Here is a 17,544-nt window from a genome sequence, read left to right on the forward strand (position 1 = left end):
CCATTGTCTCCTTCCTGCCCTCCAGGAACCTGTGGTGCTGTTGCTGTGGTGCTCCTGTACTCTGATTGACGAGTGATATGAAGAAAGTGAAGTAGTGATGTGTCTGTGTTTTTCCTCTTTTATTTGTGAGCTGATATTGTTGCAGGTTGATGGATTTTTGTCTTGCCTTTCCCAGAGCCCAGCTCAGTGCTTGATCTCAAGGCAGAGTATGTTGGTGTGACTTCTGTCAACTTAAACTGGACGGTGAATGACACAGCTTCAGCCTCCTACACATATAGAATAGAGGTTAGAAATGGGCTCTCCATTAACAACGAGACATCAAATATCACAGAAACTGAAATTACTGGGTTAACCCCTGGGACGCCGTACAATTTCACAGTCTTTGCAGTAGCAGCTGATGGTGAGACGGAAGGAGAAAGAGCATCCATAAACTTGCATACAAGTAAGTGACAGTTTCTTGCAGTTGTGTTTCTGGTGGGCTGTGTTTTGCTGTGCAGCACAGGGCTCTGCTTAGCTCTTTGAGGGGTGAAGTGCAGTATCTTTGCTGGCGCAGGTCTGCACACAGGCTGCTTGCAGTTGGAGGTATGTGTATGTAATAAACATAACCCTGATTCTTATAACAACCTTAAGCAACTTTCTCAGATAAACAGGAAGTGACACATTTTCTTTACAATACCTGTGACACATAGAAAGGACTCTTCCTGAGGAACTTCCTTTTCTCCTTGGGATTTGTTAGGCACTTTCACTGCCTTCACTTTTGAGAACATATGGAATTCAGACCTGTATTTTTAATGCTCTCACACACAAAACAAAGTGCACCTGGAGGTCTTCTGTTATTGTGGGGCCCACGTCTGCTGGGAATCTGGAGTGGGAGAGTGAGCTTTGGGCAGCGCTGGCTTAGGAGAATTGCCTTGTCCATCCTGTTAGCTGGCTGTGCTGTGTATTTTAAGTCTCCATATGTGCTGTAGGGGTGAGTGTTCTGGAGCTGGTCTGTGAGGCTGTAGTGCAGCCTGGTTAATGACCACAGTGTATTTCAATGGAAACATGTACTTGCCTTGTCATTCATGTTCTCCTGAAATGTACATGTGTGTGTGCTCCTGTCTTTCCAGTTGTTACCCAAAGGTCTGTCTCTCCTGATTTGCTTGTCCATAGCAACTGATTACCCTGGTTTGGAGATGGGTGGAGAATAAAATGCTGCAGAGGGGATCTTGGAGATGTTCTTTGTGCTGTTGGAGTGAGCGTGGGGCTTTGAACAGTGAAAAAGGAGAAGGGTTCCTAGGTCCTCACTCCCATTTGTCTTCCAGTGATAATTGATCTTTTTTTATTTTTTTAACCTTTAGCTGTGCTGGGATGCACTATTTTTGCCCCATTCCCCTGCACCATTGTCTCCTTCCTGCCCACCTCTCTGCGTTCCCAAGGAAAGCTGTGGGAGTACTGGCACAATAGTCATGGCTGTTCTTGCTTCTGTATGCAGGAAGGAGATGAATCCCACTCAAGGTGCCTCTTCCACATTTTCCTCTTACAAGCCCGTTAATGGCAAAGCCTCCAGGAACCTCTGGTGCTCCTGCACTCTGATTGACAAGTGATGTGAAGAAAGTGAAGTAGTGGTGTGTGTGTGTTTTTCCTCTTTTATTTGTGAGCTGATATTGCTGCAGGTTGATGGATTTTTGTCTTGCCTTTCCCAGAGCCCAGCTCAGTGCTTGATCTCAAGGCAGAATATGTTGCTATGACTTCTGTCAACTTAACTTGGAAGGTGAATGACACAGCATCAGCCTCCTACACATACAGGGTAGAGGTTGCACGTGAGAGCATAATTATCAAGACCATGTCAAATGTCACTGAAAGTATTGTAACCAATTTAATCCCTGGGACCTCTTACAATTTCACGGTCTTTGCGATAGTGGGTGATGATCAGACAGAAGGAGAAAGAGCATCTATAAGCCAAAACACAAGTAAGTGTTTGTTTCTTGCAGTTGTGTTGTTTGCTGGTGGATTGTGTTTTGTTGTGCAGCAGCTCTGCTTGTATTCTGCCTACCTGCATGAGCTCTGAGATATTGTTACAGACGCAGGTGCTGCATATTGCCTGCCTGCTGTCAGATATTTGTGTGGGTAGGAGTTTTGTGGGATGTATTTTTACCTTCTTTTCCTTGTGAGTGGGGGCCTCGGGTCCTTATTTTGAAGAGCTCCCACATGTGTATTGTTTGGAAAGTGGCTAAAGTGCTGATCCTGTAACTTCCTTCTTGGTCTCCCCCTTCCTTTGTTCTGGAGCTGTTTTGAGGAGTCAATTGTGGATCTATTTAGTCTCCTAAGCATGTTCTTTGGATTCACTGTTATTTCGTCTTTCATCATTTATCTGCTCTACAGCTACTTTCCACATGTACAGGGTCCCCAGCACTCTAATCTACCTATCCAGTAAGGCCACGTGTGGCATTTCCTTTATATGATAGCACATCTGCATCCTTTCATCCGTGTTCATTTGTTTGTATCTGTGTTTGTCCACTTCTGGAGCTGCAAATGATAGATGACCAGCTGAAACTTTTGTAAGAGCTATCTGTAAATCTCAGAGGGTGCTATGAATAACAAAGACTATTTTTTTTGTTGGCCACTAAGCATTTTATGTAATTATACAGAGAGTTAGCATTTGTCTGCAAGTCTGAGAATATTCTTGTTCGGTAGTTGAACAGTATTTGAAAGCTTTGATGACTTTGATGAACAGCTAATCAACCTCATTTTTCTCAGTAAATTAATCTGCAGAGGAGTTAATGCAGAAGGGGTCTGTGTATTTACAGCGTGCTAAACACACCTCTTCCTCACTGTTTTTTATAGGCGATAGCTTCCTCTGTTTAGAACTAGAAAGGAATACCAATGTTTTACAAATTCTTATACATAGAAGAGCTTATAAACAGACTACTTCTTTGCTACTATCCTTGATTTCTTACTACTTTTTTTTTTTCCCAGTTCCTTCCTCAGTGAGTTCATTCCAGTGTGAAGCAGTGGCTAATATGTCTTACCTAACGCTGCAGTGGGACTGTCCTTATGGCGGCTATTCTGGCTTTGATATCGAAATATTTAATGATACTTGGACAAAGAATCAACAGAGTCAATTCTGTGGGAGAGAAGGCTCAGAAGGAAGCTTCAAAACAGAACCTTTAGATTATTACAAAACCTACACTGTTAATATTACAACTGTTTCAGAAGGTTTAACAAGTCTTCCAGTGCAGATAATATGTAACACAAGCATTACAGGTAAGCATTAGGATCAGAAACGGAAGATATTTAGAGGACAAAAATATTAACTTTGCTACTGCTGAAGAAGAAACTTGATATATCAGCATATATATTTATTGTGCTACATTAATGCCAAGCCTATCTCATGCACGCATAAGGGGTGATGACCAAGGAAATTCATAAAGCAGATTATCTCAATTACCATCACATGGCATGTATAGGATAACAAGGTCATCATAACCCAGTCAGTATGAGTTTATGAAAGACAGGTCCTGCTTGTCTAGCCTGATCACCTTCTGTGATAAGATGACCTACATAGTGGACAAGGGGAAGGATGTGGTGATGTTGTTTGCTTGGACTTTTCCAAAGCATTTGATACCATTTCTCACAGTGTTCTCCTGGAAAATCTGTCTGCGCATGGCTTGGATGGATGCACTGTCTGCTGGGTAAAAAGTAGGCTGGATGGCCAGTCCTGGAAGATCATTGTGAATGTGAATCCTGTTACTGACTGATCACAAGTTGGGTTCCCTAGGTCTCAGTATTAGGGGTAGTTTTTTGTAATTTTTATGTAGACAGTCTTGATGAGATCAAGTGCACCTGTGGTAAGTTGCCAGTTGGGCAGGTAGAAAGGCTTTGCAGATGGATCTGGATAGATTAGATTGAGGGACCACATCCACTTACATGGCCTTCAATAAGGCTAAGTGCTGGGTGCTGCATTTTCATCAAGACAACCCTATGCAGCAGTACAGTCTTGCAGAAGAGTGGCTGGAAGGCTGACCAGCAGAAAAGACCTGGAGGAGCTGGGCAATATGTAAGATGTGAGTAGTAGTATGCCCAGGTGGCTCAGAAGGCATACATGCCTATGTCAAAACAGAGTAGTGACTGTGCTGAGTACAGAGAGACTGGTGAGTTTGCATCTTGAATACTGTGCTTGGTTTTGGAGTCCCTCAGTACAAGAGTTGCTGGAATACATTCAGAAAAGAAAAACAAATCTGTAGAATGGACTAATTTGAAAACAAGACATTTGGAGGAAATGGTGCAGTTTAGTCTGGAGAAGAAAGAGGGCTGCAGTGAGGAGTCGGTCTCCTTTCTTAGGTGACAGGTAATAGGATTCAAGGAATCAGCCTCAAGATGTGCCAGGGGAGGTTTAGGTTTGGTATCAGGGAGAATTTCTCAATGGAAAGGGTGGTTAGGCTTTGGAACAGCCTTCGAAGGGGAGTGGGGAGTTGCTGTCCTTGCAGATGTTTAAGAAATGTGTGAACATTACAATGAGGGTCTTGGTTTGGTGATGGATTTGGTAGTTACATGAATGGTTAGGACTGATGATCTTAGCAGTCTTTTCCAACCTAAATGATTCTATTATAAATATGCATGCTATGAACAAAGTCATTATAACAACATTTTCTTGTTTGAAAAACTTATCTTTATCTGTCATTGGAGTACTGAGAATATGCATATTTGTCTGTTTATAGATCCACCTGTTCCAAACGAAGCTCCTGTAGTCAAGGCAGTCAGTCACAACTCACTGTCTGTTGAGTTTCCTGATTTTGAGTCAGCGAATGGACCATTAAAAGCTTATGCAGTAATGATCATAACTGAAGCAGAAGGTAAGTTGTTACAATATTGTCTCCCAGCTGTGTGAAATAACTTTATCAGACAGCATTTTATCAGGACAAAAATTTACTGTAATGAATATCCTATGCTTTAGACTTTAAAGTAGATGTTCATAGAATCACAGAATCCTTAGAGTTGGAAGAGACCTCTGAGGGCCATCTAATCCAACTCCCCTGCAATAGACAGGGACACCACACCTAGATCAGGTTGCCCAGGGCTCGATTCAGCCTTGCCTTGAATGTCTTCAGGGTTGGGGCATCAACCACATCTCCAGGCAACCTGTTCCAATGCCTCGCCATCCTCACTGTAAAGAGGCTTTTTCCTTATATCTTTATGTTAAATGAGAGAATAAAAGACTCAGTGTTTTCAATCATCTTTCAAAAATGATGAGGTAAGTACCTTGCTTGAGGGAAGTAAGATCATTCCTTGTTTTCAGAAAGCCACTGTTTTCACTCAGCCTGATTTTCAGCCTAAGTTGTCCTTGTAGATGAGACTCTCAAGTATTACCACTGTGCTGTTGCTGCCACAAGACTGTGTAGAATCCTTTTCCCCAAGAAAATAATTTTCAGAATGAATAATATAAGCAGTTTCAAAATGTGGTTTGGTGGTTTTTTTTTCTGCTTTTGGGGAGAGAGCGAGCTTTCCTTTTGACTTAAAACACTTTAACTGAGAAAGATTGGATGCAGGTGGAAGGCTTGAGTAACATTATCAGCATTACTTGTAGGGAAAGCTAGATAGTAGTCTATAAAAATCACAACTTTAAAACATCAAAGCTTCTGTAGTTGGTGAAAGTCTAGAGAGAAATCATAAAATAAAGGAACTTAACTTTACAGTGTAGGTTCTGATTGATCTCTTCATTTCTTACTGCACATTGGAGGAATAGCACAGCTGCTAGAGATAACTTTTCCCGAAGTAGATTGTGACATTCCTGCTTATCCTTTGTTTTAACAATGAAAATTCATCATGCAGCGATTTGTAGATCTTTCTTTGTGGTTTTTTCCATACAATATATGTCCAAGGAATGCCCAGCTGTCTATAGTGTGAGAGTACAGAAAATTCCTATTTTTTCAGATGTGACTTAGCTGCCTTGGAGTTGCTGATTTGAATGTCAGTGTCTTACACACAGAGATAACTCTGCTTGTACTTTCAACCAGTCTTCTTTAGTCTTGATGAGATTCAGTGTATTATTCTGTATGGTTTTGACTGTAAAGAATTCAAGTAAGTGAAATTTGAAGATTTGTTTGAGAGAATTAGGGAAGAAAGATCCTGCATGTTTGTGGAATCCAATTAGTGCTTTGGTAGGAGAAGAAAACATCCTTAAGGCCAAATGTCACTTCAACTTTATGGTGTTTGGATAGTATTAATGCATTTGAATTGTGTTTCTCCGTCTCAGAGAAGGCCTCATTACCTTTAAGATAAATAGAGGGGACTATTACTTTATTCTTTTGTATAAGCAAAAGATGGATGAGATACCCTAGAGTGATAACCAAAACATTCACAGAGAAGTGCAGATATAACTTGGGATTTATGTCCTTTTGGAAAGAAATTAGGGACCATGTACATCCTTTTGGAATGGAACTAGGGACCAGACAGGACATCAAAAGTAGTTATGATGTCACTGAATATTCATTTCTAGGCAACTAAGTTCATTCCAATCTCAGTTTCTTTTACTGTGAAAAAATCAGCGCTTTCAGAGAACTATGTTGTGTTGTTCTTACACAGCAACAATTAGTAGGAGCTTTGTTATTGCTTGCAGTGCATATCAGATCAAATTTTATCTATGCAATGGTAGAAAACTTGCTTCTTCACTTTGTAATCCTTCAGAACCCCTTTAAAACTTCTCCTTTTTCAGGATGAATTCAGTGCTGTGTCTGCTTCTAAAGGAGCTTTAGCTTTGTAAAGGCAATCAACAGAAAGCAATGTAAGCAAACTTCAGTTATGTGGGGAAGATGTTTCTTCATAGCACTTGGAATTTTTTTAGTCATTTTGTTTACCCTTGAGTTGTCAGACAACTGGTCATTTGAGCTGTGTTGTCATCACTTACATCACATATCCCAGCTATAGAATCTGCCTCAAATTTCTGGAGTTCATCTTTTAACAGCAGACACTGCACAAAGTAATGTTGTTCTGCAACTGGTGTCCTGTTGATCGCTGTTTGATCACATTATCCTGTTTTTCTGAGTCTTTTTGAAGAGAAACTGTTTTGCTCACTGGTTGTTTTATCCAATCTGTCTCTATGGCAAGAGAAAACATAAAACTCCTTCATTTCTCAGGGTTTAGATGAAAAGACTTTATGTCAGACACAGCAAGATAGTAGAGGCCAGGATGAGTTTATCATCACCCTGAATTAAACTTGGTGCTGTTTGAGCAGCATGATGTTATCAAGCTCAAATTGCCCTTTTTCTGTCCTTTTCCTTGTTTGTGGAGTATTCTCTACGTTTGATATTTATTTGAGAGGGTATGGCCACAACTGATGTGTTGTCCACAAATACAGCAGAATCCATTAGTAACATGCCTTCACAGAGAAGCTCTACTGTGCAATGGGAGAAGTAAAACCAAAAGGAGATTAAATGAATGACACCAGAGAGTAGTTTTTTGTTTCAGGCAGTGCTTGTGGTTAATGTGACGTTCTCTAAGTGCTGGTGGTCACAAAAATAGTGGGTTATGTGTACCACTTATACCTTTGTTTTTCTTGAAGGTTGTTGGCCTTCAAAGTCTGATTTGAGCTACACATACAACGATTTCAAGCAGAAGATGACAGCCACCTATGTGACGTATGTCATAGACATAGAGGAGATGACATCTTTCAGTTCTCAGAACGGGCAAAACATTGTTGACGTAGGCAAGGGAAACACCGTGTACGGCTATGAAAATGGACCATTGCTTCCTCTTCATTCATACAGGTATTAATCTTGCTGCAATTGAAAGCAAGCAGATAATGAAGAAATCATAGATCTTGCCTATGGCTATTAAAACCACGTCATGTATGTGTTGTTTTTTTCTCCCTTATTAACAGGGCAAGCGTTGCAGGTTTCACTAATATAAACTTTACTGTGGCCAACAAAATTATGGGAGAACAAAGTTATGTGTCGTTTTCACCGTGTTCCGAGGTGGTTTCATTACCCCAGGATCCAGGTATAGTTAATTTAGGATTGGCAGTTTTACATGTGCATTGTGTTTGGAGATTGCTTATTTACAATAGGTTTTGTAGTAGCAAAACACCAATTGATCTGTCTGTGTTGGACTGTTCTTTTCTAGTTTTGCAGTGTCACTGCTCAGTAAAATCATATCTAACTAGTCCTACAGGTGGCTTCTTTTTTTTTCCTTGTATGACTTCCAATACGGAAGTAACCAAAACCTGTGCTACTTATGGCATGCAAGAAGTGATTGGATGACACTGTGTGACTTAGATACATAAACAAATAGCGTCTATTTTTCTAACAATTCTGTTAAATTACAAGTGAGTGTATTAGAACACAAATACTGATCCTTTGACGTATTTTTTCAATTAATTTATCAATTTTGTCTTATTATTTTTAATGAGCTTTCAATACTGGTACTGCCAAAGGGCACAGTAAAGAAGTTCCTAGTAGAGCAGAGTGTTTTTTGTCACTTGCTGATTCTCTTATAGTGTGTTGATTGATTTAGAGCACTGTCAAAAGGTAAATAAGTGATGAGTAATGCTTGTTCTCTTTTACAAGGTGTTATTGCTGGAGCTGTTATTGGATGCCTTTTAGCTGTATTGGCTGTAGTAGCTATAGGGGGTTACATATTCTGGAGGAGGAGAAGGTAAAGTGTTCATTATTTTTGCTGTGTTGAGGAATATCAGTATATCATTTCTGTGTCTTAAACAAACAAAAAAAAGGCCTCTTCCTGTCTTATCTGCTTTCACCACTTAAAGTACATTCTATTTAAAATCTTTTTTTGTTACAGAGTTTTTGCATCAAATTAGATCTGTGGCTTTGTTCAATTTATAGTTATGTCTAATGAGTTGAGAGCAGATTTGTTTAGCTCTTGAGAACTTGTGCATGCTTTAGAAGTTAGAAGTGAGCAAACATCAGATTGTTGTGCTAACAGACATATATAATTGTATCACAGGTGGTTTTATTTGAAAATATTCAGTAATGGTTCTTCTTAATTGCTTGTTTGCTTGTTGCTTGAACTTCTAATTCTGGAGTTTTCTAAAGCTGATCAGTTGTCTTATGGTTTGAACTGGTCTCCCAGATTCTACAGAGGCTTTTTTCTGCTGCTGACTGTGTGATGCATCCTTTCTAAAGAGTTACCTGTAGGGTCTTTAGGCCATTTTTTCTTAGTTTCTGTAAATAGTTGCTGTTATGACAGGTTTCCCTGTGTCCAGTAGCTATGACACATGTATTTTTTTTCAACTTCCACCTTCCGTACAACTGACACATCACTATTGAACATTAATGTTAGGGGTTCTGGGAGGAGTAATGACTCCAGAGAGATGATTACGATGCAAATCCCTTGGATGCACTTCTTTCAGCAAAACTGTGCTTTGTGTGCATGTGTTTTGCTCTGGTTCAAGTAGAAAGATACAGTTCCATTGTAAACCATTGCTGAAAGAACTACAAGGTATTTTAATTTCACAGCAGATGTAAGGTTTGCCTCAGGAGTATTTTGTGCAGAACGAGATGCCTTACAAGACACAGTTCTGAGCAGACACATGAAATATGTCATCAGAAACCTCATATGCTTTCCTTTAAATTCTCCTATGAGCATGTTGTGTTTTTTTCTTCTCATAGGAAAGATAAAAGAAATACTGAAGTGTCTTTCTCTCCAATTAAGTAAGTCTTTTCAAATGTTTTTAGCTCAAGTGATACATGCAAAACTTCCTCTGTACCCTAATGCTTGTTTTCTGTGCCGTTTCATGTCTGATTTTGCATGAAACCTGACTCAAGTGCCTGCAGACAGAAAGTAATCAAATTGATAAGACTTAATGCTTGCTTCATGAATCAGCATTAGTTACACAAATACCCCATATAGTCTTGAAAAGTAGAATGTTTCCATGAAACACAAACTTCTCAACACACTGAGAAAACAGAACAGTTCCAGCTGTTGATAAAGGGCTTATAAGCAAAAATTTGCACTGTGTCCCAAACTTTCCTTTAGTTTATGGCTACTTTGAGCTGAGCTGATTCAGATGATGTGTAATGGTAGTAGCTGGCCATGGGAGGGTAACCACAACATACTGAAAATCACAGGCAGTGCAATTGAACCAAGTTATTGGTTCATGCATCTGTTTATTTCATGAAAAGACCTACCCTGAGCATCCCATGAACTTTCACCAGTGTAACTTTGATAGTTAGAATAAAATACATCAGAGAATGAGGCCGATCTGATGGAAGGGGAATACAGATATAGCTGACTGACACCTTCTATTGTATCCTTTTCCTGAAGGATGCACCATTTTCTCCTCAGCTGATCATTTAAATGCTCTACCTTTATATCCTGTCTCCTGTAAATGCAGTTTGGTGGGTGCTACTAACAGCCATGCCTTTGTTCTTAGAATCACATAGTGAAATATACAACTGCATGTGTCTAATCAACCTTTTTTCTTTCCCTGTTCCGCTCTCCCCTGAAGAATTAAGAAGTAAGTAAACCATTTTTGTAATACATTAACTGGATTCATGACTTATTTACTTAGTATCAGTCACCAATACAAGACTTTTCTCATTTCAGATCAAAAATGATTAAAGTAGAGAACTTTGAGTCCTACTTTAAGAAGCAGCAAGCAGACTCCAACTGTGGTTTTGCTGAAGAGTATGAGGTGTGTGTCCTCACTGGGGAGAGCTTCTTGGCTAATATCTGTGGGAAGCAAATTAGCTTTCCTTTGCAATGTGTGTGATGTTTACTGAAGGGGAAGAGAAGAAGGGACCCTTATTATAGACATCACTGCGCTGCATGCGTAGCATTCCCTTACTTGATTCAGCTCTAAGTTTAGTTGAAGTGCATGATAAATACTTCATATTCTGAACCATTAAATCTGCCTCTGAGTTATAGCATGGCCTGTTGCTCGAAGCTCTTGGTAGATCTAAGACCTCCAAGGTCCTTGCCGTCATCACATTACTGATGTTTGCACTCTGGGAACGCCATTTAACTTCTCTCTACTTTATTTCATTGTTGTTGGTTTTTTCCTAAACAACAAGACCCATCTTTCACTAATAACAGGCTTCTTTAATGCATTATGTGTGACTTACAAACCACACATAGTAAGTTGAAGAAGATAATGAGCATAATAATATGCACAATCTTTATCGGTAGCATAGATGATGAGATAGAATGCACCCCCAGCAAGTTTGCTGACAACACCAAGCTGAGCAGTGTGGTTGGTTGATACAGCAGAAGGAAGGGATGCCATCCAGAGGGGCCTTAATGAACTTGAAAGGTGGGCCCTTGTGAGCCTAGTGAGGTTCAGCAAAGCTAAGCGCAAGGTTTTGCACTTGGGTTGAAGTAATCCCAGATATGTATACAAACTGGAGAAGAACTCCTTGAGGGCAACCCTGACAAGAAGGACTTAGGGGTCTTGGTTGTTGACAGACTTAACATGAGCCAGCAGCGTGCACTTGCAGCCTGGAAGGCCAATGGTACCATGGGTCCCATCGGGAGAGGGATGGCCAGTGAGGTGAGGGAGGTGATTGTCTCCCTCTCTTCTGTCTTCGTGACGCAGCTGGATACTGTGTCCAGGTCACACAAAAAGGGTGAGGAGCTTTTGAAGGGGGTTTAGAGGAGGGCCACAAAGATGGTCCAAGGGCTGGAGCACCTTTTCTCTGAAGATAGCTCAATTGCTATGAAATGCAAAGGGCAGTAACCAACTATCTGTGTTGTCACTGAAGGATTTTGTGTTGTCAAGTCTTCTGTTACGTAATTTTATCTTTTCTCCTCCCTTGAAACTACCATTCTCCTTCTTTTTAGATTTTATCTTGTAGGCTGGTGCTCCACCCTGCTCTCCTCTCTGATTTTGCTTCCTTCTTCAGTCCTTTCATAATCTAACTTGCTCCCTTTCTCTCTGTAATGCATTCATACCTCAGGCTAAATGCCTCTTTGCCTTGGGGTTAGAATGAGTTAATGCCAGTGTTGTGTATTTTTGCAAAACTATTACTGGGTTCATAAAGTCCATTTTTGGGCTTTGAACATGCTATTACTCCTCCATTCTGTATTAATCTCTTATCTGTGAACTTTGCTGCTGCCACCCTCCTGCTCTGTTTGTAACAAGCTGATTTTTGTCATCATTTAGTCCAGTTTAACATGCCTGCTTTTACAGCAAAGTCCAAGAGTGTTTGAAGTGTTTGTTTCAGTTGTGTTTTATATGTTTCCTAAACCAGAACCGGGTGCTCATGAATCTTTCTTTCCCTCTAGGAACTCAAGTCTGCTGGTGTTCATCAGCCCAAATTTGCTGCTGAAATCCCTGAGAACAGAGGGAAAAATAGATACAACAATGTCTTACCATGTGAGCTACTCTCTCAGGTTTTATGTCTTCTACTAGTTGAGATTTTAGTTGAAAACCCTTGGGTTTGGCTAATTTTGGTTTTAATCCCAGAGGTTTTGAAGAGGAATTCGTTTTGCCAGTGTCTAAATAAATGAATTCAGGCTGTTCTTTTCCTTCTATGAACATCCTGTATGAAGTCACTGGATGAAGACAGCTAAAGAGCTTTCCCTCAAAGTTCTTTAAAAGAACTTGCTCTTAAACATCTCATTTTCATATTTCATTTCTGAGAAGCTTGCACTCCAGATCTATTGGAGTTATAAGAAATATTAAGATACTGCTGGACAGCTTTGAAAACTAATATCCTAAGCCCTGCCAAGCTGCAGGCATCCCAGCAAAGGGAAGTGTTAAGGAAAAGCTGCAAGGGTAACAGTGAGTGCACTTAGCAATGCTTCTAAGGAAAAACCTTGACTGCAACGGCATGGGAGAGGAATTACCTATTTTTCTGTAGTGACTCAAACTGTAGTGAATTTTGGGTTATGTACGTGTATGTATGAAAACACAAGCCATGCTTAGGAATCTGTTTAATATTCTGAATTTTTAAATTGTCTGGACATATTTTTTTCTGAAGACATTCATTATAAGCTCTCAGTTGTCACTACTTTAGATTCCTAAAGTTATGTTCTCATTGTTAGAATGCATGTTGTTCCAGACCACCTCCTATATAGAAACCATGTTAGAACTGTAATATTTTGCTGAAAAGCTTCCAATGTTTGTAATTTTATTTTCCTTTTGTCTCTGCAGATGATATTTCTCGTGTTAAACTTTCAAATCCGAGCTGTGCAACTGATGATTATATTAATGCAAATTATATGCCCGTAAGTTGCTTCATTGATTGAAGTGAAAAATGCACATTATTTTTATGACATAGGCTGAATAGATCATATGATGTATAACATCAGCTTTTAATGGCTCATTGGTAAAGGCTTGTGTATGTATACTTTTTTTCTTCCTAGGGCTATAGCTCAAAGAAGGCCTTTATTGCTGCACAAGGCCCTTTACCCAATACTATAGAAGACTTCTGGCGCATGATTTGGGAAAAGAATATCTACTCTGTTGTCATGTTGACAAAATGTGTTGAACAGGCCCGGGTATGGTATTTCTTTTTTTTTTGGTTGGTTGGTTGGTTCATTTTGTTTTAATATTAAAATGAATAGTTGTATCTCTTCTAATTTAGTTATTTCCCTAATACGCTGGGGAGTGGCTACTCTTACAAACAAGCATCCACTTCCTGGAAGCTTGTTTTCTGAATTAAATGAGCCCATTTTTAAAATCTATTTTCCCTTATACCTGCTGATGACCAGAATAGATTGTCTCAGGAAGGTTGTGGAATATCCATATCTAAGGCTGGGCTCTTCTCCGTAAAGGATGGTTATGGTAGATTTTCCTTCTGCCTTGGGATAGGCCATTAGGAGGGGTGAAGTACCTTCCAGTCCCACTTCAGAGGGTCATGTTATTTAAATCTAATAGTCAAGACCAAGCTGGAGTCTCGGGAAACTATCATGCCATGTCCTGCTTCATTTTTCTGTGTAATGTATTGAACCTTTAAACTCTCTTCTTAGACGAAATGTGAGCAGTATTGGCCAGACAAACAATCCAAGAGTTATGGTGACATTATTGTGACAATGGTCTCAGAAGTTGTTCTTCCAGAATGGACAATAAGGGACTTCAACGTAGAAAACGTGAGTAGTTTGTCAGTTGTTAATTGTATACAAATATCTATAGAAGTGGTTTATTGTATCAAGGACTTCACATGCCAAGCAACACTGGAGTGACAGAATAGAATAATTTCACAAAAACTTAGTCAAAATGAAAGTTATCAGAGAGAAGAGAATAAGAGCAGTTGCAAAATCCAGCCTGCTATTGGTTATCGCTGGTTGCCACATCAGTGATCCTGCAGCTCCCTGAGACTTACGCCAAAATGCATGCTTTATGCAGATACCTGAAATATTTCCCAAACAATGTGACCAAACAATTAGCCCCATCAAGACCCATCTCTGTCAGCGAATGTAATGCAGAAGAGAAGATCTTGGAGTAAAGGGAAAATGAAATCATTGCAAAGTATTCTCTACTGAAATGAAAGGAAGAGAGGAATTGGAATAATGTAGATAAAATTACTGCACAATTTGTAATGGGCAATTTTAATGCAACCAAGTCTTGCATAGTACTAATGACTGGAAGTCTTACTGTTTATCTTTTGAAGCATTTCTGTTTTCCTTTTTTCATTCTTGTTCCTCTAGGCTGACACACTGGAGAGCCACACAGTGCGTCAGTTCCATTTCACATCCTGGCCAGATCATGGAGTGCCAGAGACAACAGACCTGCTAATCAACTTTAGACATCTTGTTCATGAATACAGCACTCAGAATCCTATTGACTCTCCTATTCTAGTGCACTGCAGGTAGGAAGAACGTATTCATGTTAGACGTGCTTTCATTGTCTGGAGTTTTAAGAACAATTCTTTTTCAGTGTGATTTGAAATAAATGTGTTAAGTCTCTGCAGCTTAAGGATACTCACCCTGCTGAATTGGAACGTTTGTGTCATGCCTCAGAAACATGGCAGCGTTAAGTGTGATGGCTGCTCTGAAAGTAATGCCTCCTATTTTATTTTGTTGGGCCACAGCATCAAAGACAAATGTTGGTGGTATGGCAATAGAGGCTGAACCTTCCCACCTATATTCCATTACATTATATTGTCACACATTTTATTGTGTGACAGATGGCAGTAAAGGGGCAGTTGAAGCAAAAGTGTGGAATTGAATTCCTCCATGCAGAAAAAATGACACCCACTGAATTTCACTAATGCTTACTGAATGCTTATGGTGACCAACCAGTGGGCATCAGCGCAGTGAGGCAACAGATGGTGCATTTCAGGAGTGCTGAAATGGAGACAGTAGGTCACTTCTGCTGGTGCAGATTTTTACAAGTGTGATGTGCAAGCTCTTCTTCGTCACTGGTGGGCATGCCTAGCTAATAGTGCTGACTGTGGTGAAGAATAGTAGCTGATAATTTGCTCTATCAAATAGTGTTGTTATGCTCTTTGTCTCTGTTGTTGCTTGCATGGAAATAAATAGGGGGCATTACTTTCAGAGTGGCCTATGTAGATAGCAATGACACAGTGTGAAATTTCATTAGAATGGGCTCTCTTTCCTAGCCTGGGAAGTTTAGGTGAAAGAGTTGCCTTTTCAAGTGCTTTTATATGCGATCTTGTGCAAATTGCAAGGCTTGGAAGCCCAGAAGGATGTCCCTCCTCCCCTCCTGCTCATGGTAAAGACCACCCCTCTGGACTGCACAGACTTGGACACCTGTGCCATTGAAATAATAAAAAACATTTTGCTAACTTCATTTGCTTTTCATCAGACCACAGGTAAGCTGGTAGTTGAGAGAAAGCAGTAAATAACTTCTCTGTGTCCTTGCAGTGCTGGTGTCGGGAGGACGGGAACGTTTATTGCCATTGACCGCCTGATTCAGCAGATTGAAATGGAGAATACTGCGGATGTGTATGGAGTGGTGTACGATCTACGAATGCACCGACCTTTAATGGTGCAAACTGAGGTAAGACTACTTTTTATCCAGCATCATGTTTCTCAAATAGGCACAGTAATCCAGAAAAGGTAGATTCAAGATTGTAGCTCAAAACTACAGGACGATGAGACATTGTGGGGGAATCTGAAATCGCCCTTATTTAAACTTCTCTCCTGCCTCATTTCTTTCTACTTGCAGTACTTTCTACTTGTACTTCAGTACAAGAGAGATGTACTGAAGTTTGTAGATCCAAGCAATCTCATTACAGGGTAGTTTTGAAGGACTGGCATTTTTAGCTAGAATCATATCTTGAAAAAGATTTTTTGCAGCTTGTTCTACCCTTTTTGAGTTTAATTCTGGCTTGTAGCTATGAGGGTAACTTTAAGTCAAGTGGTCTTTGCATGCATCTTTGTTGTTCTGCAGGAACATACGTGTTCCTGCTGGAACTACTGCTTTCATCTGAAAAGGTGTGTGGATTAACTCAGGCTGATTTGGAAAAGGCTGTAAAATCTCCATCGTGGAAATCTTTTAATGAGATGTTAAGTGAGGCAGTAAATACAATCCTACTGTTTTTTACTAGGGGTTGATTAGATAATATCATGAGACCCTTTCTAGCTCCATTTCCTGTGTAATATACCTTTTAAAAAAACTGTGTGATAACCTCCAATGCAATGCATCCAAAAAGCAAAATTTAGATTCAGGAGTAGAATTACTTTGCAAATCAGTCATTTGCTAGAACTGTATTATTCTCTTTATTTTTCTCCCATCAGGACCAGTATGTCTTCCTAAACCAGTGCGTCATGGATATTATTAGATCACAGAAAGAGAAGAAAACAGACCTTATTTATCAAAACACAACAGCAATGGCAATCTATGAAAATTTCACACCTGGAGCAGCTTTTGGGAAGGCTAATGGCTATCATGCATAACCAGGACACAACGCAGTCTCTCCAGGAATTGTTGTCTGTGCATGACAAAGGGAGATGTTCTTCTTACATTTTCCAGGATTGTGTGCAGTGTCTCGTGTCTGGTTTCTCCAGCTCTGTTCTCACATGAAGAAGTGATCTTCTGGAGGAAAAAAAAAAAAGACAATACTGGCTGGAGCCATGGATTGATAAAAAAGAAAAACTATTTAAAGTTAACAGAGGAATTCTGATTTTTCTTGGGAATTTAACAGTACTGATAGGTGAAATAGCATTTGCAGTACGAACAATGAACTAGAATTTAAATATTAAAATAATAACACAAGCTTTTTATTACAATTTTATATGATTTCATTTACAGACACCAGGCTTGTGGGCTGTTTTAATATATTTAATTATAAGTTTTGGGAACATATTTTATCTGCTGTATCTGGTTACTTAGCTAATAGATATGTGCCTCTGTGATTTATTTTTTTTCTGAATTTTCCTTTTTATTTAAAAAAGGAGTACAAACACCTCCTCCAAATGGACATTTGTACTTGGAAATTGTGCCTTTTCTAGTTGCTACTCTAGAAAAAAAAACAAAAAACAAAAAACAGCAGAGATTCTATTTTTGTACTGAAACTCTTAATGAGAACACAGATTTTTAAATAAGGCTTATGTCAAACTTAACTGTAGTTGCACTGTTGGCAGGACTCTCCAGAAGTTTGGAGGTGAGCTTTGTTTTTGCATTTCACCACAAATATCCCC

The 17,544-nt window shown here is 39.6% G+C and overlaps 1 protein-coding gene across 2 annotated transcripts in view; it reads left to right on the forward strand.

Moving 5' to 3' along the window:
* PTPRJ (protein tyrosine phosphatase receptor type J) overlaps window positions 1-17,013 on the forward strand; it is a 68,256-nt gene extending 51,243 nt beyond the window's left edge. Inside the window, exons 10-25 of one of the 2 annotated variants that reach the window (XM_090140562.1) lie at window positions 176-442; window positions 1,686-1,952; window positions 2,959-3,246; window positions 4,701-4,835; window positions 7,541-7,745; window positions 7,859-7,977; window positions 8,544-8,631; window positions 9,606-9,647; window positions 10,543-10,630; window positions 12,220-12,310; window positions 13,091-13,164; window positions 13,303-13,437; window positions 13,909-14,028; window positions 14,587-14,747; window positions 15,766-15,901; window positions 16,642-17,013. In XM_090140562.1, coding sequence (XP_089996688.1) covers window positions 176-442; window positions 1,686-1,952; window positions 2,959-3,246; window positions 4,701-4,835; window positions 7,541-7,745; window positions 7,859-7,977; window positions 8,544-8,631; window positions 9,606-9,647; window positions 10,543-10,630; window positions 12,220-12,310; window positions 13,091-13,164; window positions 13,303-13,437; window positions 13,909-14,028; window positions 14,587-14,747; window positions 15,766-15,901; window positions 16,642-16,800 — 2,375 coding nt within the window. In that variant the 3' untranslated portion in view covers window positions 16,801-17,013. The remainder of the gene's footprint in view (window positions 1-175; window positions 443-1,685; window positions 1,953-2,958; window positions 3,247-4,700; window positions 4,836-7,540; window positions 7,746-7,858; window positions 7,978-8,543; window positions 8,632-9,605; window positions 9,648-10,542; window positions 10,631-12,219; window positions 12,311-13,090; window positions 13,165-13,302; window positions 13,438-13,908; window positions 14,029-14,586; window positions 14,748-15,765; window positions 15,902-16,641) is intronic. The other variant, XM_090140563.1, reaches the window with a different exon arrangement.
* Window positions 17,014-17,544: the final 531 nt, after the last annotated feature.

This window comes from Phasianus colchicus, chromosome 5 (assembly GCF_987193195.1).
Source record: "Phasianus colchicus chromosome 5, bPhaCol1.hap1.1, whole genome shotgun sequence".
NCBI classification, from domain to species: Eukaryota; Metazoa; Chordata; class Aves; order Galliformes; family Phasianidae; genus Phasianus; species Phasianus colchicus.